General features: G+C 34.1%; 1 protein-coding gene across 3 annotated transcripts in view; it reads right to left on the bottom strand.

Moving 5' to 3' along the window:
• LOC145263938 (vitelline envelope sperm lysin receptor-like) overlaps nucleotides 1–27,500 on the bottom strand; it is a 135,195-nt gene that overhangs the window by 73,807 nt on the left and 33,888 nt on the right. The window contains exons 2-3 of one of the 3 annotated variants that reach the window (XM_080121011.1): nucleotides 20,955–20,976; nucleotides 11,715–11,992 (exon numbers count right to left, since the gene is read on the bottom strand). In XM_080121011.1, coding sequence (XP_079977137.1) covers nucleotides 11,715–11,992; nucleotides 20,955–20,970 — 294 coding nt within the window. In that variant the 5' untranslated portion in view covers nucleotides 20,971–20,976. Of the gene's footprint in view, nucleotides 1–11,714; nucleotides 11,993–20,954; nucleotides 21,091–27,500 lie in introns of those variants that run through there. The other 2 variants (XM_080121012.1, XM_080121010.1) reach the window with 2 other exon arrangements.

Genomic DNA, 27,500 nt, shown 5'->3' with positions numbered 1-27,500 from the left:
ACTCAGGTCACTGATCTAGTTGGCCTTTTCCTTTTAAATGAAATACATTGTATACTCCATAAACAATTCAAACTTGAAGGAGGGCTATATAGAGATGATGCACTTTTCATAACGAATTCTACTAATAAAAATTATGAAAATGCAATTAAAGCTCTACATAAATTATTTAAAAATTATGGACTTAGTATAAAAATCGACCCTAATAAAAAAATTGTTAATTTCTTAGACATAACCTTAAATCTTGAAAATTCTACCTTTGAACCATACCATAAACCTAACCAATCACTTCTATATGTCCACAATCAATCAAACCACCCTAAATCAATATTAAAATCAATAGTTCCCAATATCGCTCTAAGAATTTCTAGACTGTCTTCTACTAAATCAATATTTACCAAAAATGAAAAATACTATAATGAAGCCCTTAAAAACTCTGGATATAATTCACAAATTAAATTCATAAATGAAAATGATAGAAACATAAACTGCATTAAAAATAAACCTATTAAGAGCGTAATAACATATAATATGGCAATGTCTTCCCGTATACGAGTTAAGAAAAATAACCAGGAGACAAAAAAAGATAAAACCAAACTACAAATATTAGATAATAATATAAATAAACAACAAACTAAAACCCGCAAACGTAAGAATAGACACAAGGAGATCCTATGGTTCAACCCCCCGTATTCCAAAAACCTAGAAACAAACATAGCTAGAGAATTTTTTTAAATATTAGATAAGAACTTTAAAGCCCCCCATAGATATAATAAGATTTTCAATAAGAACACAATTAAAGTCTCTTACTCTACTATGCCTAACCTTCATCAGAAAATAATTAGCTCTAATAATAATAAAATTAATAAACTACAAAATGCAACTATACAAAATACATCGGACTGTAACTGTAGAAGAAAAAATAAATGTCCCCTACAAGGCTCATGTAAAATTAAAAATGTTATCTATAGCTGCACAGTATCAAAAACTCCAAATATACAAGAACCTATCAACAGCCATAACTCAACTACCGAATTAAATAATAACACCAACTTAAATCAATCTACCGATCAATTATTAACCAACCCACCACATTATAATCCAACAATAGACCTAACGGAAAATAATCATAATAATCAAGAGGTAATATATATTGGTTCCACATCTGGCCCAATAAAACATAGAATTTCAACGCACAAACATTCTTTTAAAAATAACTCTCTATCAAACCAAACTACTCTATCCAACTATATTTGGCAACTAAAAAATAGCAATATTTCTTTCAACTTAAAATGGCAAATAATTGAGACTTGCAAATCATATAAACCAGGAGATAAATTTTGTACATTATGTACAAAAGAAACCGTAAAAATTTTAAAATATGAAGATATAAAAAGCACAACCAAACTAGTAAATTCAAGACACGAGCTTCTATCGTGTAATCATAAACGTTGGTTTAAATTTAATAAATATAAACCACCTTAAATCATTAAAAATTACTCATTAGTAAAAATAGATTTTTTTTTTTTTTTTTTTTAATAAATTAAGTTAAACCAATTACCGCCCTTAGACTCGTAAATCAAATAATAAATAAAGCCATGACAATTATCTCCCCTTAAAAACTTGCAAAAAAAAAAAAAAAAAAAAAAAAAAAAAAAAAAAAAAAAAACTCTCTCTCTATAGATATTAACTGTAGCGTCTCTAAATCAAAATACGCTAACGGAAACAATTTACTGCACGAGCGTCGCCCTTTTAAAATTCATCATTCAATAAAATAAAAAGCTATAGCAAACATCTAAATGACTACTTTAAATACAGTTCCTGATTTCAAAAAAAGGAAAACCAAAAGGTAATTATATATATATATATATATATATATTTTTAAATCAAATTTATTATGTAAATTCAAAAATATATATTTTTTTTCTACTCATTTCTATCTCTAACCTATACCAATTTCCTTATTAATTTTCTTATAAATTTTATATCCAAACCTTTTACTTCAATTTTTCAGATTCATCTGCCTTACTTTTAATGCTAGGTTTATTTTTGGTGTCTTTTCAATTCAATAGAAATCCTCCTAAATTTGCTGATGAGGAGACCGTGCTTACCAAAAAAACTATGTATAATTATTCTACGTGACTTCATGTATACCACAAATAAAAAGCACGGATTTCCGAAACGATCGTACAGATAATTGACTTTGTTGTTGTTCCTTCTTATGAAACTGATTTTTAATTTAATTAAATTTTGATTTTTAAATTTTAAAAATTTTAAAACTTTTAAATTATAAATCACATTACTTATATATATATATATATATATATATATATATATATATATTATATTATATATATATTATATATATATTATTTATTATATATATTATATGGAGAATATTATATTGTTTATGTTATATATATATATATATAATATAATATATAATATGAATAATATATATTATATATATAATATATATAATATATCTAATTTTATATATAATATTATATATATATATATATATATATATATATATATATATAGTATATTATATTTTTATATTATATCTATTATCTTGTATATATTATATATGCAAAACTAACCGTCGTTGACTGGGTTCAAAAACAGCCTACAAAACGGGCTCTTCTTTATTAAAGTATGATATGTTATAAAAAGGAAGGGTTACAAAGATATTGCTTCTAATTTGGGGTTATCAAACAAAAGCAAAATATTATGAAAGTAAAAATAAAATATATAATCCCCATGATTTATTATACTATACTTGTTCACACTGAAACACTTATCACAATATTCTGTGGATCTATATTAAAAAACTTGTTAAACTTTGTGACATATTTTCATTCTCTGGCGGTCATGCGCAAACGAACACCCCATAATTTCATTATACTATATTTCTTCAAACTGAAACATAATTATCAAAGTATACTTACGCAGATAGATATGAAAAGTATTTATTAAAGTGTGTGCCTATTTCCATTCTATGGAGGCCAGGCGCGAACGCAGATCACACTATTTTATTATACCATCCTTTTTTAAGTTAACACATACTTATGAAATATTCTTATGTACATCTATATCTAAAACACTTGTAAACGTTTTTTTTTATTTTAATTTTTTTTTTATTTCCATACTCTGTAGACAAGGCGGGAACGCAGACCCCACAATTTTTATGAACCGCTGTTCTGACAGATCAAACATACCCATTCATGTGTCTCGATACATCTATCCTTATATGTAATCAGTTTTTTTTTTTAAATAGTCAACCATATAGGAGCCAATTCGCGACACAGACATTCAGCTTCATATTAATTTATATATGATGCATGCATTATATATGCATATTATATTATTATGCATGCATATATATACATATTATTAATGTTCACTTTGTTGCGGACTATTATATTTATTTTTCTTTGTTTCACAACGTTTTGGCCAACTATTTTTCTGGCCTTCGTTACCTCCTGACGAAAGTCATAGGAATAGTTGGCTTGAACTTCGTGAAACAACGAAAGAAAGATGGAGATAATGGTCCGCCATGAAATGAATTATATATATATATATATATATATATATATATATATATATAGCTGGTCACTTTTAATGCATCCAAAACCACACTTCTCTCTTTACATAATCAACTCTTATCCTGATCTGGCATCAATTGGAATGGATGGCTCTCGTCTTGGTGAGGCTCCATGTTCTTACAAGCTTCTGGGTTTGACCGTTACTCTGGATCTGAAATGGAACACGTGCAACAGTTATGTTGCCAAGTACGCTGGTGGGATCCTCTACCGCTCTAGAAGATATCTCACTACTGATACAATTCTCTACCTGTATAAAAGCCAAGTACGTCCAAGGATGGATTACTGCTGCCACATCTGCTTAAGAAAATACTGCCTTGAATGAGTACAAAAGAGACTTCGTAGCTTAGTGGGGGATGCCCTTTTCTCTTCCCTGCAGCCTATCTCCCACATTCGGATCTCGTGGCGCAGTTGATAGAGACGTTGAATCTGTACCGTTCCGCGTGAGAATTGTCTGAAGATAGCGGTTTCAATCTTCTCGAAAACAGGCCAGAGGCTTACTTGGCCAAAACATGGTGAGACGACAACAACAACTACGGAAAGCAGTAATTGCTGTGGATGCAGTAAGTAGAGTCGAAGTTCCTAGTCCGTCGCGGTTAGCACATGATGAAGGCCAGAGAAATAGTTGTGAACACAACTAAAAAGATGAAGATAATAGTCCGCAATAAATAAAATCAAGAAATGGGCAGTTGTGGATGAACAAACAATTGAGCGAGCTGTAGTCAGGTCCACCTTGTGGGACGGCCTACATATGTGCGAGTTGTAGTAAGTCTTTTAAGAGAGAGACTGGACTGACCTTACATTTACGCCACAGGTGTTAAGTATACTCCCCTCTGCGTCATCGTCGAAATAAGATAGACTGCTGCTATATATATATATATATATATATATATATATATATATATATATATATATATATAGTGATGTTCAGTGATTGAAGATCCGTATGTGTTAGCAAGAACGTCCCTTGCTTGGTATGCCCCATTTCTAATTTTGGTAGGTACATATCGGACTCTTCCATCTAATCTTAATGTCGTTCGATCCACCTAGTTGGCACTGCAACAATATTCAAAATTGTAAACTACACTTTAATTATTATGATGGGGGGATGGAAGAACATATTTTTAAGAGGATGGCATTAACGTTCTTGTAGAGAATATGCGTGTGCGTATATATATATCTTTTACCCCCCCAATAGTTCTCAGCTACTATTTGGGAATGTATAGGAAGAGGAGTGTGAAATCATCCAGAAAGACCGGAAACAGGGCGGAAATTCCAAATCCTAACAGTTTAAAAGAAACTATTAAGTTAAAAGGATTCCCAGTATTTAGGGATCGAAACAGTTAATTTTTTTGCTGGACAGATGTTTCGAATGCATGGCTGTCGAGGGAACACAAGTAGTGAGAGTTCATCTTAAAACGGGCCCAAGAATGCAGCAATGCGTCGGCGGAAGAGAGTGGATCATTATTGGTAATGCGGAACCTATTTAACACTGTCTAAGAGGAATAGACTAGAGGTAGAGGCAATATTAACTCATGCTGTACTGAATATTGGCTTTATCACATCAATATGGGCACTAGTAGCAAATGCACTAGTTTATATCATGAAAGAATATTGCATGCGATGGGGCAATAGCGTTATATGTCCACTAGTACAGCTATGTTACGATGGAATAAATTTGAACGTAAATAAACGAAAGCAAGTTGAAGTTTTCTGGCCATCACTTACAGACAAACCTAATTTATCGTGATTTTGAGCAAAACGTTCGTTAGGAGTAAAGCGATCGGTGGAAGTCAAATCGAATTTTGTTGGCAGAGAACAACCTCTCGCGCCTCCATTACATCGGATGATGGCAAACATTTTTGATACATCGTCTCGGGGGTTAATTCGATCAAATCGTCAGAAATAAAAAGTGAAATCATAATTCACGAGGAAAATATTAGTTACGATGTAAGGAATGACAGGAGAAAATTCTCCAATCGAAAACCGATTTGTACAAGTTCACTCTTTAGCTGTCATTTGATATTCTCTTGTCGTCCTACACACACAGCCACACACATATATCTTACCCACTTTCTCTATATACATAGAGATGTAGATTTATATGAGTTTTCTTTAAACACTTCCGGTTAGAGTAGCTGTTAAGTGCACTTTTACAATAATACACACACACACACATATATATTAGGTTGTTGTATTTACAACGGACACTCCTGTATTTAATAACAAACTTGTGATACACGCACACATACACAAATTTATATTATTTACTCCATATATGTGTCATCTAAATACCGTACTGTTTCGCTGTATCACAGATCATCAGTGCGGCGAGACAGACAACTACCTCAAGCCAGGATAAGAACCCGATTGCCAAAATGACAATCAAGGCTTCTTACCATTACGCTATACGGCTGCTGCTGTGCGAATTAACGATATTTGACATCGTCCAAATGCCTCCGCTCGATTTGTTTACACAAAGAGCGTCGCTTAATACGCTAATGGTAGTTTGTATAGCACTTCCCAATATGCTCAACCCAAGATAGGGAGCATTTTAGCCATCTACATGCATTTTATATATATATATATATATATATATATATATATATATATATATATATATATATATATCAGAGAACTTACAACATGGCGATATTTTGCTACGAGTAAACCGATTACATGTCCAAAATCAAACAGCATGCTCGCCCTAAATAAAATCTCCTCGGTAGGGCTAACCCAAACTGGTTTTTGCGAGGAATGGTGCAACTTCTCAGGAAGTTACAAGGGATGTGCAATAAGTAATGCCCCTGACCTACTTTCAGTTGTCTGATCCATGAAATTTTGCATGTGCAATGATTTATATCTCTACGGGTTTTGTAGCAAATTACAGCTCTGAACTAATTGTGGTTTCTGTTTTATGGGTGTTTGAACTGAGTCAGGTCTGAAATGGAGTCTGTTGAATGTCGAGCAGTGAGCCAGTTTTTGTATTTGAAAGGACGCACACCACAGGAGACTTTTGATGAAATGAAAGAAACTTATGGTGATAATGCCCCATCATATGACCTTGTAAAACGCTGGCATCGTGAATTCAAACATGGCCGAAAGTCTGTGGAAACAGCTCCCAGACCTGGTCGGCCCCCTACTGCCATTGATGGGGCATCTATCCGTCAAGTTGGGGCTGCCATTTTCGAAGATCGGCGCATTACTATTCGCCAAATAGCCCAAGATGTCAAGAGTAGTGCAGGGTCTGTGGTAATTTATTATTCATTTCCAGCTATACCATATATTTTGTGAAGTAAACCTTTATGCCATACCCTACCAAAGGCCTTAGATATCTCAAGAGCAATTACCCTAGAAAAGTTCCCTCCGTCGAGAGATTCGCTAATCCTATGAGATATAACTGTAAGCACATCTGCTGTAGATCTAGCAGAACGGATACCATATTGTGTGTCACTAAGAAGGTTAGTTTTGCTGAGATGGTTGGTTACGTCTGTATTTAACACAGATTCCAGCAACTTACTCATGACGCACAGGAGACTTATTGGCCTGTACTGAGAGGGAGATGAGCGATCACCTGCATTCTTAAATACAGGGCATACTGATGGGATTTTCCAGGGTGATGGGAAGCAATTTTTCTGTAAGACAACGCTTAAACAGTTTTGTAAGTATGGGCGCTAGTTCTGGTTGAAGTTTTTTGAATACTATAATTGGAATATCGTCAGGGCCAGTTGCTTTACTGGAATGAAGGTTCTTGATTAGCTTGGCAACATCACGTACAGATATATGTATATCACATAGCGTGTTTTCTGATACAGGAGGAAATATTGGGGGTTGGCAGCCTTCGTTGCAAAGGGTAGAATTAGCTGCAAAGTTCTTGGGAAGGAGTTTTGCTTTGTCTGATGCTGTTTACTATTGATTTCTCGTTGGTAATGGTCAGTGATCTCCACTGGAATTTGTGTGGCAATAAGGGATGGAACACACGCTTCTGTTACGGATTCTGTTTGCTATTTGACAAAACTGGTGGGAACCAAGCCGCTCTCGGCTACTTTTGTCTTGACGGACTAAGCATACAACTCTCTTGCATTGGTTGTTTGTAGTGGATTTTATTGTTTTTTGTTCCGTGCTCTGCAGGACATCAATCGGTTTTGCAATGGAAGAGAGAAAAGGGTTACAATATTTATGTTTGGTTCATTTTAAGTTAGGAAACAAGTCAGGGAGTTGGGGAGATAGGAGGAGAAAGGTGAAAATGTTGGTTGTTGCTTTTGCTTTTGTAGAACCTAATTAAGTTTGCAAAAACAAAAAGCAATGTCAGTTTCATTTTTCTTGGTAAACCAATACCTTCAGACAGCTTGATCTGGTCGTACCAGCGGAGAACTTTAATGGAACATTCAAATATCTATGTGTCGCACAGAGACCAAGTGTAGGTATGGGTAGTATGCTCTCCGCAATGACCCGTGGCGCAATGGTCAGAATACTTGGAAAAATCAATTGCAAAAGTGACCTTCTCCTGAAGGTTAAAGGTTTAATTCTCAGTGTAGCCGACCATAAGTCCAGTCGCAGGTTGCTTGGGAGCTCTATCGCATCATAGTGGGGCAGATTTGCGAAACAATCTTTCACATACTATGGAAAAGATTTTTATGGAATATCGAGATAACCTGTCAAACTATCATGCTACTCCCGGGAAGTAAATAAACGGTTGTGTTTGAAATATCGTCCGATTTCCCGAGTTTCACAAAAATATTCCAGAGTTCGATAAGCTACACTTGAAGATCAGAGATTACATATACCGAAACCTTTTAATAATCACTCAACTTGAGAACCGTTGATTGAAAAACACAATACGAATAACAAACCCTAAACTCCAAAATTAATAAGGTTAAACTAATTGAACTTTCTTTTCTGATTAAAACTTCAAACATAACTTTAACAATAATAACATAGCTTTAGAATTTAAAATCAGGCATTATATCAATCCTGATAAATAATAAAAATCGAGAAGCGTTTAAACATTATGCTATTTCATATAAAGGTACAGTGTACTATGTGTTATGGTATCCGTTCGATGTACTTATCGAATAATAGGAATTAATACTATCAGATCAGTACTATACTATCAGATTTACTCTAGAAGTTTTCCGGGAAACTACTGTGCGATCTAGCTTAAATTTAGTATGAACCTTTGTTATGATAAGGTGAAGCGAACTAAGTATTATGCTATTTGTCCGAGACACAGCACAGGATAACATAGATTATTATGAATTAGTATTTAATGCAAAAATGAACACAAATGTAACCATCAATATAGTACAACACACTCATTCTAAGTCAACGGTACATAATTTTTCAATTTTTTCTATAAGCTAAAATGTGAATTGGCTTTTATCTATAATGTAACTCTCATCTGTCTGCTCAAACGTACGTATGTATGTATGTATGTATGTATGTGTGTATGGCTGACTAAAACTTTAGACAGAGACGACGGATTTTCACGAGATTTTTTTTTTACATAGGCATAAGCACTTATCAAGGCCAAGAAGGCACTCGAGGATAAGGGTTAACGAGTGTACAGTAGAAATTGGAGAATATAGTAACCGTTAGTAATGGAGATTCGGTAAATTTGTTAACTTATATGGAACGGCTCATGAAAAACTTGCTTACGTTTGACTTGAAGACAGCCATATTGTAGTCAGCTGGAAAGCAGAAAGCTCGGAAAAGATCGGAACCGTTTTGAAGCTCGACCCTCCGGACAACAAATATCGAAAAATTAGAAATATTAATGCCTTCACCCTCAACTCGGCATTTTTCTACAGGGATGGGTCGCTTTTTTCGCAGATATTTTCGAACTAATCTTAACTTAACCTACGTCACTAATTTTATTACATTTTCACCCCAAACAAAGCACATTGCCACTTTGATGTAGGGGGCTACTAGCAGAGACATATAGCTACTGGGATACTATGTAGGGAGGTGAGTAGCAAGATGTCGGTTCACGTTACACTTGAACTTCTGCATGTCAAGACAGTTGGAGAAGCAAGACCCGGAAGGGAATTCCCAAGTCTAGCGGTTCCGGGGAAGAAACTACTGGAGTAGAAAGCTCTCTTACCTCTAGGGATCTCTACCGTGTAGGGGTGGGATTTAGCTGCTTTTCGGGTTTATCGAGGGTATTTACGCGGTGGGGGCACAAGTGCTTGCAGTTCGTCAGAGCATTCAACATTGAAATACTTGTAGAGCAGGCAGTTGGCGATGTGCGCAACAGCAAAAACGTCACGTTTTTTTTCACGTTCTTTTCCTTATTCGTCTTATCGGTTCGAGCCTGTTCGCCACCACTTTTTTTTTTTGCTTAACACACACTTCCAAACACGGGAAACGCCGGGTACCCAGGCTAGTCTATAATATAAATCTCACCTGTCTGCTTTAATGTATGTATGTTTGTATGTGTGCCTTAAATTTCGACACCGCATCTACTTTCTTTACCGGCTTTGCGTCACAGATTCTAGCCTGATTGCCTACTATAACTCTTTCTTGCTCAACGCGCACCTACACACACCTGGGCAACGCCGGGCACCCATTTTCGTAGAAAATTCAAAACAAATAAAAGGGATATCATGACCGGAAACGAAAACTTGAGGTATTCAATCAGACCCTCTCTCAACAGAGTCACTTGAACCTTATCAGGAATAAAGGTTACAAAATCACCTTAACCAAATAATTTTACTTTTAGCGTGGCATAACAGATTTAGACAAATGTTTAATATAAGCGATTATAAAGCACGAAAAATGAATGGGTAAATATTATAAATAGCGTTAAAAATTTTAGCAGTCAAAAATAGATTGCTTTAACTCCGCTTTGGCGTTAAAATCAATGTATTATGTAATATACAAGCAAAAATAATAGACTGTTTAATTTATAGTGTAAAAAAACAACGGCCACTAACTTTTCAATAACGCCAGCGTTTAAAAATCATCTTTCTGTGTGTGCAGTATGTCGTTTGCAAATTAATAGCGAAGGATTCTGAATTTTTAAGATGGAATCAGCAACCCATGGAGTGCAAAGGCTAAAAAGCTATGCTGATTATAATAAGAAGGCCAAACAGCTATGGCTACAGGGTCATGGAGGAAAACCATGTTATTCAATATTCAAATAGAATTTCTCTGCATTTGAAAAAAATGTATTCAATATAGCGGTTATATTTAAACAAAACAAGTTATTTTACTCTAGGAATATGGAAAAATAAATAAATTAATCAAAACATTACAAACGTATTTAAAAAAAAAAACTTTATATCGTGCCCTTAGTAAAGTAGTAGGCCACACAAAATTCAATCGAGGGCCGGATTTGCCCCGCGGGTTGGAGTTTTCTCATCCATTCATGAAACTATGCTAGTTTATAATTAGGAACATGAAATGAATTTTCCGTGAAATGTAGCCTGATGTGCCTATGGAATCGATCCTTGGATATTTATTTTTCCTGATATTCATAAATAATGACCTTCCCGATTAAATTGTGCCAGGCAAGACACGCTCTAACAGAGATAACGAAAACAGTTTATTTACACATATTCGAGGTAATGGCCAAAAGCAACTCATAAAATCTCATCCATATTATTAATTATCTATATATAAATTTTACATCTCTGTTGAAACGTATGCATGTTTGTATGTCCGCCTAAAACTTTCCACAAAGCGACAGATTTTCACTAGATAAGTATCGTGTTGAAGCTCGACCCTTCAGACGACAAGTATCTAAGAATTGGCTAAAAACATTAATTCTTCACCCTCAGCTGGGAACTTTTCTACAGGGAGGGGTCAGTTTTTTCGCCGATATTTTCGAAAGTAATCCCCTCTTTTCGATTGACTAGCTTTAATTTAATACTGTATCACTTCCGGTTTGGCAATGGGTAGAACAGCAAGGACGCCACATTTTTTTCACGTTCTTTTTCTGCTTTGCGGTACGGGTTCGAGCCTGCCTGCCTACTATCACTTTTTTTTCGCTCAACACACCTCCAAACACCCGGGCAACGCATCGCACCCAGGTTAATATTAAATATATACAAGAATTTAGAAGTATACGGGGTTAAAAATTCCTCGTAAAAAATGTTAAATTATACGAACCTTTTGCAAGAGACAGACGTTTTCTTTTTCAATAAGTTGCTCTGAGGCGAGTGCAATAAAGAATTTTACGAAAACCTCTGCGTGATTCTTCTTCGTTTTATTACCGTTTGCGCAAGTTAAAGTGACCACAGCGGGAAAGTCGGTGGTAATCCATAATTGGCCGACAGTGTTGATATTTCCATGTTTCTCAGGACAGCTTGTTGCGATATTCAGCAACACGTCATCGCCTGCAAGTTCGGAAACAACAAGCAGGGGAAGGAATACAAGTAAAGTCGTATCTGGAAAGAAAAAAATTATTATAAGTATGCGTATAAAAAGAATATTTGTCAAGAATGAGAGTTCAATATAGAAACGTTGTTTTAATTTGAATAAAATAAAATACGCATCAAGTGCGCGTTAGTTTCAAGCGCACTTGATGCGTATTTTATTTTATTCAAATTAAAACAACGTTTTTAGATTGAACTCTCATTCTTGACGTTATTCTCGCGTTACTTGCGCACAGTTCAAACAATTCAAAATACAACCGCCAGATACAACGCGCGGCTCTATACAGACATCTTTCTCCAAATTTACAACATGGCAAGGAAGAAGAAAAACACTAACAACACACTGAAGATGGAGTATACCTTCGAAATATATTTGTGATACATTCAAACAAGTAAATATGTGTTTATTTTCCTAATATTACGTTGTCATTTGGTTTCAAGCGCACTTGATGCGTATCTTATTTTATAAGAATATTTGAGTTTCTTTGCTATCTAAATTGGCAACAAATTCATAGAAAATTTGATTGGTTGTTTAATTGTACGGCATATCAACCCTATTCAAGTTATTAAATGCTGAATTCAGTTATGTTGGAAACAGTTTTACGGCATATCAACCCTATTGGATGAACTACCGTAAACCAGTTCTTTACGTCGCGAGTTATTTTTCCAAGTGGCGACTAGAATTAATAAAATACTATTTTTTTCCGCTGACAATATTCCAAAGCTCATTATTGAGGGGAATTTTTTTGAATAAAACGAGCAAAGTCAAATATTTGGAAACTAATAGTTTAAGGGATCAGTCTTCTTTTCTTTTTTTTAATGAAAGCTGTTTAAAAAAAAACTTTTGAAAAAATTCAAATGTTTATACTTTCAGGTCTCAACATGAAATTTATTGGAACCAGTTATTTTGGAAACAGTTTTTATTCTTCAAGTTCTCTATATCTTAAAATACGTACTTATAGATTTTGATTTGGCTTTGCTGCATATCAACCTTTTTTCAAGTTATTTAATGCTGAATCCAGTTATTTTGGAGACAGTTTTTAAGCTTCTGGTTCTTTATATTTATTTGCAGAGTTTGGTTTATTTGTTTTACGGCATATCAACTATTTTCGTGTTATATAAAGCCGAATCCAGTAATTTTGGAAATAGTATTCATGTTGCATCCAGTTATTGTGTAGAAGGTTTATATTCTTCAAACTTTTTGTATCTTATATCGCTAGTTTATAGTGTTTGGTTTTGTTTGGTTGTTTTATAGTGGACTAGCATGGGTTTCCGGCATTGCCCGGGTATTTGGTATATATGTTGAGCAAAAAAAACAAAAAAAAGCGGTCATTTTTTTTAAACTTTGACCCCTATTATGATCCCTTAAAATTTGTTTTGTGCTCAACCCACGTTATTAAGCTAGATCCATGTCCAACAAACCTATATCTAAAATTCCAAGTGTGTAGACCCAAAATTGTCGGAGGAGTTTGGTAGAGTTCTCAAAGATCAAATCGTTGAACTTTGACCTCTTAGTCGCCAGATTTCTGGCCAAAACCAGACCGCAAAGATTTTCCCAAATATCAGTAACCTGTATATCAAATGTCGAGCCTGTAGACTTAAAATTGACAGAGTTATTGCGTAGGAAAATGTATATAGACACGTTCACTTTTATAGATAGACAGATTTTATCTTTTTTTTCCGGCCCTGAGAACATGAGTTTTACAATGGGAAATGATATAAAAGGGGGTACAGTATTAATGTTTTGTACATTTTAAGCTAGAAAACCAGTCAAGGTATGGTGGAGATAGAAATGGGAAGAAAGAAAACGGGGAAAAGGTAGGCTGTTGTTTTTTGTTTTTCAGAACATAATTAAGTTTTGCAAAGGGAAGTAGAAAAAAAAGCATCGATGCGAGACGAGTAAAAATTAAAGCAAACGTGAAATAAAGGTTGCCGGGTTCTGATTTCTAAGCGTCGTAGGAGTCAGGGTCGGAAAAAATTCCGACTCCTTCAGTCCAATTTTTTTTTTCTTTACATAATTATTCCTGTTTAGTTTGAACAGTTGCACAATTTAGCAATTTCTGTATGGTTTTGCTTCTAGTTTTGTCAGTCTATTGCAATGCTTCTGCTTCATCAGGATATTTCCTACCTTGACAGCTGTTTTTGTTTTGGTCATACAGGCTCAATGAAAATTCTGTATTTGAGTTGGATCACTGGATTAGATCGGATAAAAATAGGATTATAATCCGAAATTACCCAGTTTCTGAATCAAACGGAATTTGGCAATTGGATTAGTCCGGATCGATCTGGACTTACAATCTCATCCGAAAAATCTTGCCTAAATCAATAAGAAGCAACCCATGATATTATGACCCTCTATAGCTTTTTCCTGTTTTTCCTTTGATCCTGTTACCATAAAGGTAATATTTTTTTTTCTCTGTATAATGTATATTTACTCCACTGCCCTGATGAGCAGCGTTTAGCTTCGAGAGGGCATGGCCGAAAGAGTTTTCCCTATCCTTACATATTGTATTCCCTTTTGAACTGATATAAAAAAAAAATTCAGAGTAATTTTTTTTTTATCTCTTTGTTATCTTAACTTATTCCATACAGCTTGTTGCGTGTATATGTGAGTATATTTATTATACAAGTGAATGTTAAACGTAAAAATATATACATGAAAGTATTTATAAAATGCTTGCTGAATAGGTCTGGGAGGTTGGTATATGGATCTGCAGAATAATTTTCCAAGTCGGGAGTCGTAGTGGAAGTGAGTCAGAGTCGTCATCTTAGTAAGTCTAGGATTAGAAGTCGCAGTCAAGCTTTTACCATCCGACTGCGCAACACTGCATTAACTAACTGTAAAAATAAATAAAAAATCTTTTCCGCTCAATATAATTATTCCGTATGTTTAGTGAGTGTAATATTTGCTTAGATTATGTGTATATAGCCAACACCAGCATTCCTCTTTGAATAGACATTTTTTAGGTGATGGACTTTGTTTGGTATCGTACAAAGTATTGTGAAATAAATTTAAAACAACGGACTGACAGTATGTTACACCCGTGAAGTAAATAAAGTGTCCCGTTCGTTCCATTCCCAAATAAGACAAGATAGTCCAACCTCAATCCACTGTGAAAAAATTTCCCCCACCCTTTATCTGTGTCTAAATCAAAACGTGGATTCCATGAACAAAGCTTCTTTCTTAGCCTGTGGAACTGTTCCGTCTGCCTGCTTTCCACCTGACTACAACTTGGATGTGTTCAAGTCCAACGTTAACAAATTCCTAATGAACCGCCCCCTTAAGTAAACACTTAAAATCTCCACACTTACGTAATGTACTTGCAAAAACCCTTATCCCTGAGTGGCTTCACATCCTTTATAAGTGGTGACCACTGTGTAAAAAAAAAAAGATATATCTGAAGAAAGTCGGAGGTTATATCGACCGAAATGTTGTGAAAATGACACTCAAAGTGATAAAATTTTCCGCAGATTCCAAATCAACCTAAAACACATCATTAGTAGCATTAAATATTACTATCTACACTGGCCCAACTTTCATTATAAACGTGGACTAATTTTGTTCAAAGATAGAAACTCATAAGGTATAAAATATGTTCCCTTTTTTTTTTTTAAATATGTCAGCCAAGAAACAAAGTAATTGTGTCAATTGTCGAAGTATTGTACGGATTAGTGACCTGCAAATAGAATAAACACAAAAAGTAAAGGCCATAATATTTTCTGATTTAATATCGAATTTTAAAATTATTTCTGTTTTCTATTTCCCTTCAAACAAAAACCACTTTTGCTGTTCAAAAATGTGTCTAAATGAAAACATGCTGCCTTAATACACACACATATATATATATATATATATATATATATATACACATATCTATTTTAATTGATACTAAATGTTCAGCTCGGCTTTGCTCGGGCCTTTATACTGTTCATAACTTGCCCTAGGTGTGAATACACTTCAGGTAAGATTTCAAATGTTTAGACCAGAATTTGTCTGAGTAATTTCGTAGAGACCGCAGAAATCATTTTTCTTACATTTGACCCCACTTTTGATCTTTTAACATTTATTATTTGGGTCTCAAATCAAAATAAGTTTTACCCACGTCCAACTGACCTACATCTAAAATCTCAAGTGTTTAGACCCAAAATTGGTGGAGAAATTGCGTATAATCTGCAACGGGCAACTCTTTCAACTGACTTTTTGTCAGCGAAATTTTCGCCCCCAAATTGACTAAAATGCTTGCCGCATACCTGAATACCCGTTATGTATAAATTTCAAATGTTTAGACTCGAAATTGGCTGAGTAGTTTGCTAGAATTCGCAAAGGTCAAATCTTTGGAACTTTGACAGCTCAGATTTTCGTCCCAAACTGATTAAGAAGCTTGCCATATCTCTGAATACTCTTTATGTAAAATTTAAGCCAGTTTAGACCAGAAAATGGCTTAGTAATTAGGTAGAGACCGCAGAGGTCATTTTTTTTAAATTTGACCCGAATTTTGACACCTTAACGTTTAATATTTGAGACTCAAATCAAATTATGTTTTATCAATGTCGAAGTAAACTACATTTACAATTTCAAGTGTTTAGGCCTAAAATTGGCGGAGGAATTTGGTAGAGTTTTCAAAGATTAAAAGTTTGAACTTTAACCATTTGACAGCCCAATTTCTGGCTGACAACCTATGAAACAGATGTTCCCAAATCTCAATATTCCTTGTGCAAATCTTAAGTCTGTAGGCCGAAATTTGACAGAGTTATTTGGTAGGGAAATACACACACACACACACATTTTCACTTTTATATATATATATATATATATAGATTTATTCCATGGTTATCTAAATTCCCTATATTGCTAAGGCAGTTACATGTTTGCAAAAGTGAGACAGCCAATATGAAATTTGAAAAACGCGAAACGATGTAACTATAGCAGAGGAAATGTTAGTATATGAATGCAATACCAGGGTGAAAAACATAAGATCTCTTAATGATTAGAAGAGTATCAAGTGCTTTTATGGAATAGGCATCCATAGATAAAAAGTTCCAAATATGAATTGAAAAATCCCTCTTTTATAGAAATATATGGCGATGCTTCTTGCAAGGCAACTATATATGTTCATCAATTATATCATTGTTCAGCTTTTTCACTCCAAAACGAGGCATGCTGTCACTTAGGCTTTTAGGGGATACGTTTAGGGATCGTATGTAACAGGAAACTGTATGGATCTAAGCAGCGATATATTTGTTCACATTACATTTAAACTTCGATCGATTAGTATAGTCTTTGAAACAGGGAAAATACATTTCCAAACTGTGAATATTATGTCGAGGAGTTTGAAGGATAAGCTAAGTGATATACCGTTCTTCTACCTACAATCTCATTCATATAAAAAGAGACGTTGCGAGTCTAATCCCTACTCTAGATTTCATTGGCAACTGCTCGACTAAGCTAATTCCAAAACATTTACAGCACTTATCTAGCTACAACCATTGTAAACAACTTGCACCACTATTTGGGGCTAATTTTAAACGCAAATTCTATGAATAAACCCTTTTCCTTGAACCGCATATATATATATATATATATATATATATATATATATATATATAGTGGAAATGGTAATTAATAAAACCTGAAGAAAGTGCTCAATACTGTTGTAGAGCAAATATGCGTTTTATTTTTTATTGCCGTATCTAGGAGGAAGCTACAGACGGCCAAAAACACGGCAGAGTAGCTGAAACAATAATGTAACTTAACAGAAAGATACGGTAATAGAAAATAAAACGTATATATATATATATATATATATATATATATATACACGCACACACACTAGGCTGCTTCAGTCTTTGACAGACCATGGATACCCACCGTAGGGGTGCCTAACTTTGTTTTTTGTTTTTTTTTCAGCAGGAAGGTGCGCAATCTCCGACCACGCCTCTCCTGAATCGACATTGTTAAATATCAGTGGCAAGTGGAGCGTATGTTCAGGACGACTAGAAACAAATGCCGTGATAAGCGGAGTGCAAATACAGCGCCTAGAATTCCAAATTGTCACCTATCTGGTACTAACCAGGCTCAACGTTGCTTAACTTCCGGGATCTGACGAGAACGGGCGTGTCAAACCAATTTATATATCACATTACCGTTGACATACCGGTTCCCGCCAGACCACCGAAGTTAAGTAACAATTATCCTGCTAAGTACAAGAAGGGTGTGAATTTGGGAAGGCTAGGCGCCGAATCGTAAAATGCACCTCTGAATCAAGATGGGAAGCAACGGGAAACTAAGTTTCATTCAACACACAAAGCCAGAAACAAATATATTAATGCTTACTTCTTTGCACACAGATACATAAATTTATTCAATTCATTGAATTTTACTACATTTTAAATAAGAAAATGGTAAAATTGTTTATCAGCGTCTGTAAATTATGATGTAAATTTAGAATTATTAAAAGTGGGAAAGAGATTTATTACAAAACGTTCTCTTTTCGCATCCTTCAATGTTTTGTTCATCGGCGCATGTAAATTAAAAATGTTGTAAAAGTGAGAAATTACTAAGGCAAATAATTGAAATAAAGATGTTATCCGCGCATGCGTTAGTTTTGCAGATGGAGGGGGAACGGCACTTGTACAGCTTAATCAAAATATTACAAAATGGAAATATCGACAAAAAAAAATTGTTATATTGTATGTATCCGCTTTGGACTGAAGGGCTCCGAAAAAATTATTTATTGAATTTGATCGAGTATATTATATATATATATATATTTTTTACAGCGGGAAAAAGACGTTTTAATGAGAGCGCGTTGAAGTCAGCCATTATAGAAATTTGTAACACGCCACGACGAGATAACGCAATGTAAAGCGCGACACTCCCTCCCCATCTTCAATACTAGGTTTTCTTCCTAAAAATCGAACCTTTTGATCGGTATCGTAACAAATTGTTTTTGCGCTATAAAAAAAATATTTGATGAAATTAAGTGAATTTTTTTCGGAGAACTTCATTCCATAACGGTACGTACAATATAACCTTTTTTGCATATTTTCATTTTAAAATGGCTTGATTACACAATACAAGTACCGGGGGAACTATAAAAAAAAATATGCTTGACGCTATGGAGCTCAACGCCCAAGGAGTACCGATATATTTATCATGGGATAGTTTTTTTGTTTTTTTTTTACAGGGAAGTAGTGTATGTATTATATATATATATATATATATATTATATATATATATATTCAATTCTTTACATAAAGCGGCTTCATACTTTGTCAGTTGCGATTTCCATTAAAAAGGGTGAATGAAATGTATTCAAAATGAAAACAAAAACAAATTAAACTTTGCAAAAAGAATAAGACTATTCGTATTATTTGGAATATTCGTATTATTGTTCTCAGCTCGATTGGCATTTTTATCACGCTTCAGTCGATGTAATCTTCTTAAAGTGTAGCTTATCGAACTCAGGAATCAGGATGGAATGTCGAACAAATCCTTTACTACACGGGGTTAACATATTCACGTTCCCTCAGCGATGACTGGATAAAGGTCCTAAGTAATTCTGCAATCCTATTTTTCAGTCACCCAAACTGAACGTTCAACATTCAGGAGAAGGTCACTTTTACAATTGATTTTTCCAAGTATTATAACCACTGCGCCACGGGTCCTTGTGGACCGAAAATACAATTACGAATCAGGACCTATATCCAGTCATGGTTGACGGAACGAGAGCAGGCTAGCCCCGTGAAAGAAAAGCTTCCATTGGAAATTCTGTAGTTGGACAGAAAAATTCCTGAGCTCGACAACATATGAAGAAGGTCGGAAGTTACATCGGCTGAAATGTGAGAATGACATTCAAGAGGAAAACAGTCAGATTCAAAATTTAAAATACCAAGCTGTATCGTAAAAGATCAGAAAAGGAATAAGGCTACTCAAAATATTGCGTAAAAAGTAGAATTATTCAAACATTTTAATGTGAAAAAAAACCCAAAAAACCCCAGTCGTCTTCCAAATAAGAACGTTTATTTCATTTGTATATTATAGTTACTTTTAGAATTTGGTTGTATTTGTTAGTTTTCAGAACTGATTACATCACGCATCAAAGTCCATCGATAGCTGTTCCTAAAACGCACAAAAATATCTTCGCTGCACGTCTTCAAAGTATACGCACCGCAGAGAAATCGGTAAATTTAGACTTTAACTGCAATTAATCACTTACCTTTAAATTGACGACTTTTCCATGTTCTCGGATATGCTGAAAACGAATATCACATTTGGTACTCATGCACTTATTGATCCATGCTGAAATACTAACGTCATTATTTAAAAAGCCATTCTTAACATGGGGAGAGGAGGGTGTTTCGTACCTATTCTGTACTTTAACCTCACAAAACTTTAATTAAACTTGGAAATAGGATTTTTAAAAAAATAGCGCGGATCACTAAGTGCATTAGCACATCACATTTAAATTTGAGACAGAATAATAGTTTTCTTAATTTTAAGACCTTTATTACCCAATATGATACTTTATGCGGTCAGGGGTTTTTACCAACCGAACAAACTAATACACATGCGGTTTAGAACCCCCCCCCATATTAAGAATGTGGGAGCCAACTTAAATTCATTAAGTAATACATCGCGGAAAATTTCTTAAAGTCTAAAAAATTACTTCTCTGCCCCAAATTTAGATTCGATATTCGTTTTCAGGCTCTAAAACCTATAAAAGTCGTCAATTTAAAGGTGACTGTTGAATTGTAGTTAAAGTAAAAAACAAAATGCCTATAAATTAATAATACAGCCTTGGCTATAATGTATTTGCTTCATTAGTTTTCTTCTGTTAACTATTCTGTACTTTATCTAACCATTAATTTTGCTTGCTGGATACAATTAAACGGGGAGTTTAATACAGATTGTTTCATATACAAACGAGAATGCTATCAAATACTTATTTAAAAGGTGTAAAATATTACTCACGTAATAATTCCGCCATTATGTTCTGAAAAAAAGGGAAATAAACATCGAATTATAATCGAGAACTTTCTCTTCCTTCACATCCTGTTAAACCAAATCAATTGGTTTTAAAAAAATGAAACGCGCAATTCTGATTAGGCGGGTCCAAAATATGTCACCAAGGGATGAATGAGGTATTCTTTATATCTGTCGCGAACAGAGTGGACTTTTTTACCTAGAGCTCACGAAGATCGTGTTTCTAGTTTAAATTAAATCTTTCTTGTAATCCGAAAAGTGAGATGCAGCGGTTGCACACGGAATCCTAGATTTTCTGAAAAACACACAAAGTGCTGGCACGAAAACAATTTGCTTTCCAAGGACTCCCAACAATTTATTTGACATCTCCAAGCCCAGACGCGACAGAAGATGACGGAACCTAATGCCAACACATAGATTTTCACTAAAGTTACGTTTTCTAAGTCGCTATTCCTTTTTGTCGTTATAAAGAATAACTGGCTTTAGAAGGGACAATAAAATGCAGAGCATTAAAAGAAGCGATGATTAAATATAGGGCAGTAAAAGAAAGGATAATTTAATATAGGGCATTAAAAGAAAGGATAATAAAATATAGGACATTAAAAGAAGAAATAATTAAATATAGGGCATTAAAAGAAGGGATGATAAAATATAGTGCATTAAAAGAAGGGATAATAAAATATAGGACATTAAAAGAAAGGATAATTAAATATAGGACATTAAAAGAAGGGATAATTAAACATGGAGCATTAAAAGAAGGGATAATTAAATATAGGGCATTAAAAGAAGGGATGATTAAATATAAGGCAGTAAAAGCAAGGATAATTAAATATAGGGCATTAAAAGGAAGGATAATAAATTATAGGGCATTAAAAGAAGGGATAATTTAACATGGAGCATTAAAAGAAGAGATAAGTAAATATAGGGCATTAAAAGAAGGAATGATTAAATATAGTGCATTAAAAGAGGAGATACATATAGGGCATTAAAAGAAGGAATTATAAAATATAGGGCATTAAAAGAAGGGATAATTAAACATAGAGCATTAAAAGAAGGGATAATTAAATATAGGGCATTAAAAGAAGGGCTAACTACATATAGGGCATTAAAAGAAGGGACAATCAAATATACAACATAAAAAGAAGGGATGATTAAATATAGGGCATTAAAAGAAGGGATGATTAAATAGAGGGCATTAAAAGAAGGGATAATAAAATATAGAGCATTAAAAGAATCGATTATTAAATATAGAGCATTAAAAGAATCGATGATTAAATATAGGGCATTAAAAGAAGGAATGATTAAATATAGTGCATTAAAAGAAGAGATAATTAAATATAGGGCATTAAAAGAAGAGATAATCAAATACAGGGCATTAAAAGAAGGGACAATTTAATATAGGGCATTAAAAGAAGGGATAATTTTATATAAGGCATTAAAAGAAGGGGTAATTAAACATAGGGCATTAAAAGAAGGGATAACTACATATAGGGCATTAAAAGAAGTGATAATTAAACATAGAGCATTAAAAGAAGATATAATCAAATATACGGCATTAAAAGAAGGGATAATTACATATAGGTCATTAAAAGGAGGGATAATCAAATATAGGGTATTAAAAACCAATAATATTTTAATTAAAAAAAATAATGACAATTAAATTTGTTCGTATAGTAAACAAAATGAAAGAGTCTGAGATTTTATTAAAATATACATGTTTTGAACTAATTCAGTACCCGTGTTTGTTTCGGCTGGCGGCGTGTGCGCTTACGTGTATGTAAATGTATAGGTGTGATTTTTTAAATTTTTCCTATCAGTTGGTTCAAGCTGGGGATAGTGTATCTAACTGGATTCTAAACATTCACCCGCCAATTAGATAGTCCAACCGAGAGATTTTTTAAAAGATTCTAACCGACCCTTTAAGTGCAATTGTTTTAATAAATCTTGCTTTTGATTTATGGAATATATTTGCTAGGTAGTCTTTGAATTTTCTTATGAGTCTAGTTGCTCTTATAATATCTCGAATAATAGAGATCTTAAGATTAAGACCTTAGTATTTCGTTATCTTCACACTTTAACTCCTGTTAAACCACTTATCATTGGGGACACTAATTTCTAAGGTATCTGTGCCTAAACCTAAATATAGATTCCATGTACAAAGTTTCTTCCTTAGAACTGCACGTCCGTGGAATTGTCTTCCGTTTGCCTGCTTTCTAGCTATGGTTGTCTTCAAGTCCAATGTAAACAACGTCTTGATGAGCCGTTCTATTTAATTTAAAAATTTAACCAAATTTCGATTACTAAAGATTACTATATTGTCCAATTAACTACTGTACACTCTTTAACTCTTACACTCGAGTGTCCTCTGGACCTTGATAAGTGGTGATGCCTATGTAAAAAAGTAGCTTCTTTCTTTCTGTTTCATATCACATACAGGTTTTATGGCTCCGTTTTTCTAGGTTCGTAACTGTAGAAATTTAATAGTCACAGTGGATGGTGTATGACTTATTTGTGACTGTACTTTCCGGTAAACCTGTTCTCAAGATTTGCGGCTTCTTCGATATTTAATATGTTACAGATCGTCCAGTAGAGTAAGTTTTACACTCAATTGTGTCGGGTCGTATAGTAGCAATCCTCCGACAGAATATTACAGTTGGATGTCAGGTGGGTAACATTCTCTACTTCTGTACGATATAATCTGTATTGCTGTCAATGCTTAGGCCACTCGTGAATATGCGTGCGTATTAGTGTGTCTTCCTTTTTTTAAGTGGGAGAGTGTATATACTTCTCAATTTTCTACACTTATTCCTCCGTGTATACTTATTTTAGAATTCACACTTTTTCACCGCTATCGTAGCGGCATACCTTCAAATAAGACACTTCTTATATAACACCCACTCCATCTATTCATCCTTATGTTCAATACTCCATTTTTTCTTCTATATTTTATGTCTATGTTTATTCGACATTACCTAATTAAGATACCTTACGTTAGATGTCGCGTGCCCCTATATTCATAACCTACGCTTCTGCTCTATTTCTGATGAGAAGCATTAGGCATAGAAATGCTTTAGTACGAATAGCAGTTAAACACCCTCGTTTTAATCCGTTTTATTAAGATGTTCCCTTATAAAACTGGCGAATAAATTTATAAATGTCTGTATTTATTTATGGTTTGTTATGCTTCACCGGTATAGGTTTAGCATCTTACATACTGATAAGTCACTATATAAAGATTCTGTAAATATTTTTAACCATATTTAAATATAAATATATACAATATAATATATCGACAAATATAAAATAATATATATATATATGTGTGTGTGTGTGTGTGTGTGTGTGTGTGTGTGTGTGTAATATAAAGCTGAATGTGTGGGTGTCTGGTAACGAATAGGCTCTTATATGGTTGACTACTATAGAAAACTCATCACATATAATGATAGAAGATGTATCGAGACACAGGAATGGGTATGTTTGATCTGGCAGAACGGTGGTTCATTAAAATTGTGTGGACTGCGTTCGCCCATGGTCCACAAAGTTTGGAATAAAAAATTAAAAAATTAAAAAAAAAAACGTTTACTAGTGTTTTTGATATAGATGTACATAACAATACTTTGATAAGTATGTTGTAACTTAAATAGGGATGGTACAATAAAATTGTGGGGTCTCCGTTCGCGCCTGGCCTCCATAGAATGGAATAAGGCACAAACTTTAATAAAGATTTTTCATATCTATCTGCGTAAGTATACTTTGATAATTATCTTTCAGTTTGAAGAAATATGGTATAATAAAATTATGGGGTGTTCGCTCGCACCTGACCTCAATAGAGTGGAAATATGTCACAAAGTTTAACAAGGTTGTTTTAATATAGATCCACAGAATATTGTGATAAGTGTTTCAGGGTGAACAGGTATGGTATGATAAATTATGAGGTTTATCTATTTTATTTTTACTTTCATCATGTTTTGCTTTGGTTTAGATACCCTCAAATTCAACCCAGTATACAACCCTTCCTTATGATACTTTCATAAATCAGAGTCCATTTTCTGTAGCCTGTTTTTGAACCAAGTCAACGACGGGTACTTTTGCCAATATATATATATATATATATATATATATATATATATATATATATATATATATATATATATATATATATATATATACATAAATAGAAAATAGAAAATATAGATATTATATATATATATATATATATATATATATATATATATATATACATAAATAGAAAATAGAAAATATAGATATCATATATATATATATATAGATATATATATATATACATAAATAGAAAATAGAAAATATAGATATTATATATATATATATATATATATATATATATATATATATATATATATATATGTTTGCATGTCTGCCTAAAACTTTCAACGCGGGCGACGGAGTTTTACAAGATCAGTATTGTTTTAAAGCTCGACTCATCAGACGACAAATATAAATAAATTTGGCTAAAAAAATCAATTTCTTCACCCTCAACTGGGCACTTTTTTACAGGGAGGGGTCGTTTTTTGCGGCGATATTTCGAAGGTCATCCCCTCTTTTCGATTGTCTAGCCTTAATTTAACCTACGCCTGTTTGCCGATGGTCGTTACAGCAAAAGCCATCATGTTATTTTCCCGTTCTTTTCCTCCTAAGCGGTACGGGTTCGAGCTTATCTTCCTACTACCAGTTTTTTTTTTTTGCCCAAGAAACACCTCCAAACACCCGGGCCACGCCGGGCTGAACTGCTAGTATGTAATAGAATGGTATAATCAAATAAATAAAAGAAAATATAAAAAAATTTACACACGCTCATATGGAAATACATTTGTGCTTGTTTTAGAGCAACACACACACACACACACACACACATATATATATATATATATATATATATATATATATATATATATACTAGCATGGGGTCCCGGCGTTGTCCGGGTGTTTGGAAGTGTATGTTGAGCAAAAAAAAATAAGTTGTAGCAGGAAGACAGGCTCGAACCCGTACCGCAAAGGAGGAAAAGAACGGGAAGCAAACCTTACGTCTTTGCTGTTCCGACCATCACCAAACAGGAAGTTACGTAGTTTCAAATTAAGGCTATACAATCGAAAGGGGAGGATAACTTTCGAAAATATCGGCGAACAAAGCCTCCCTGCCTGTAGAAAAGTGCCCAGTTGAAGGTTAAATATTTTTAGCCAATTTTTCGAAATTTGTCGTCTGAAAGATCGAAATTCAAAACGGCCTTAATCTTATAAATATCAGTCGCGTCTGTCGAATGTTTTAGGCCGACATACATACATACATACATACATACATACATACATACATTTATATATTAGTTACTGAAATTTTCGACCCAAACCGATTATAAAGCTTGCCCTTTCTCTGAATACCCTTTATGTAAAATTTCATATGTTTAGACGAGAAATTGTATGAGTAATTTTGTAGAGACCGAAGCGGTCAAATTTTTTATAACTTTGACCCCTTTTATGACCCCTTAACATTTATTGTCTTCGGCTCAAATTACGTTATAAAGTTAGATCCATGTCCAAGTAACGTATATCTAAAACTTCAATTGTTTATACCAAAATTGGCGGAGGAGTTTGATAGATTTCTCAAAGGTCTAATCGTTTAACTTTGACCCCTTGACAGCCATATAGATTGAAGTTCAGAGGGGCATCTACCATGTAAGTAACGATAAAGCAGGGACAGGCTTGCTACGTCTCTTCTCTGGGAAAGAGGTTGCAGGGAAGAGAAAAGGACATCCGCCAATAAGCTACGGAGTATATTTTGAACTCTGTCAAGACAGGATAAGCTGCTTCTAGCAGCTTATCCTGTCCAGATGTGGAAACAGTACTCCATCTTTGTAGAACCTGGCTTTTATATAGGTAGAGAATTGCATCATGAGTGAGATATCTACTGGGGCGTTAGAAGGATCCCACCATTTTCCCAGCGTCTTTGGTAATGGATTTTATATACGTGCTCCATGTCAGATCTGGAGTAAAGCCCAGAAGATTGTAAAAACATGAAGCCTCATCAAGACGAGAGCCATTCATTTCGATTGATGGCAGCTAGACAATAGAGCGTTGATGATGTAATGATATAAGCTTGGTTTTAGATGCATTAAAAGTAACCAGCCACTTTCCCCCCATTGTACCACGTGATCAGGATCAGAGGAGTGAGAGTCAGAGAGAACTTGGCCGTTTACGGTTTCGAAGTGCTGCCATAGATTATAGTGCCGTCAGCATAAATGTCTACGAATGATGTAAGGATGTGGTTTTGAAGATCATTGATATAGATCAAGAAGAGAGTGTGACCCAGGATGGACCCCTGTGAGACTCCAGCATTAATACTGAGTGCTGTTTAATCATTTGATTGGCTTTTTTTGTCTATGAGTTTTCTTGTTTATATTTGGCTTTTAATTAAAGTATGCTTATGATCACGTCAATTAAAAAAAAAATAGTTTCAAATCGAAACTCCGCAGCAAAATATTAGCTAAAAACCCACTATAAATA

The sequence above is a fragment of the Euprymna scolopes genome, chromosome 39 (genome assembly GCF_053919585.1).
Source record: "Euprymna scolopes isolate OS-2025 chromosome 39, ASM5391958v1, whole genome shotgun sequence".
Taxonomy (NCBI): domain Eukaryota; kingdom Metazoa; phylum Mollusca; class Cephalopoda; order Sepiida; family Sepiolidae; genus Euprymna; species Euprymna scolopes.
The sequence above is the reverse complement of the archived record's forward strand: the minus strand, read 5'-3'. Positions and strand labels throughout refer to the sequence as shown.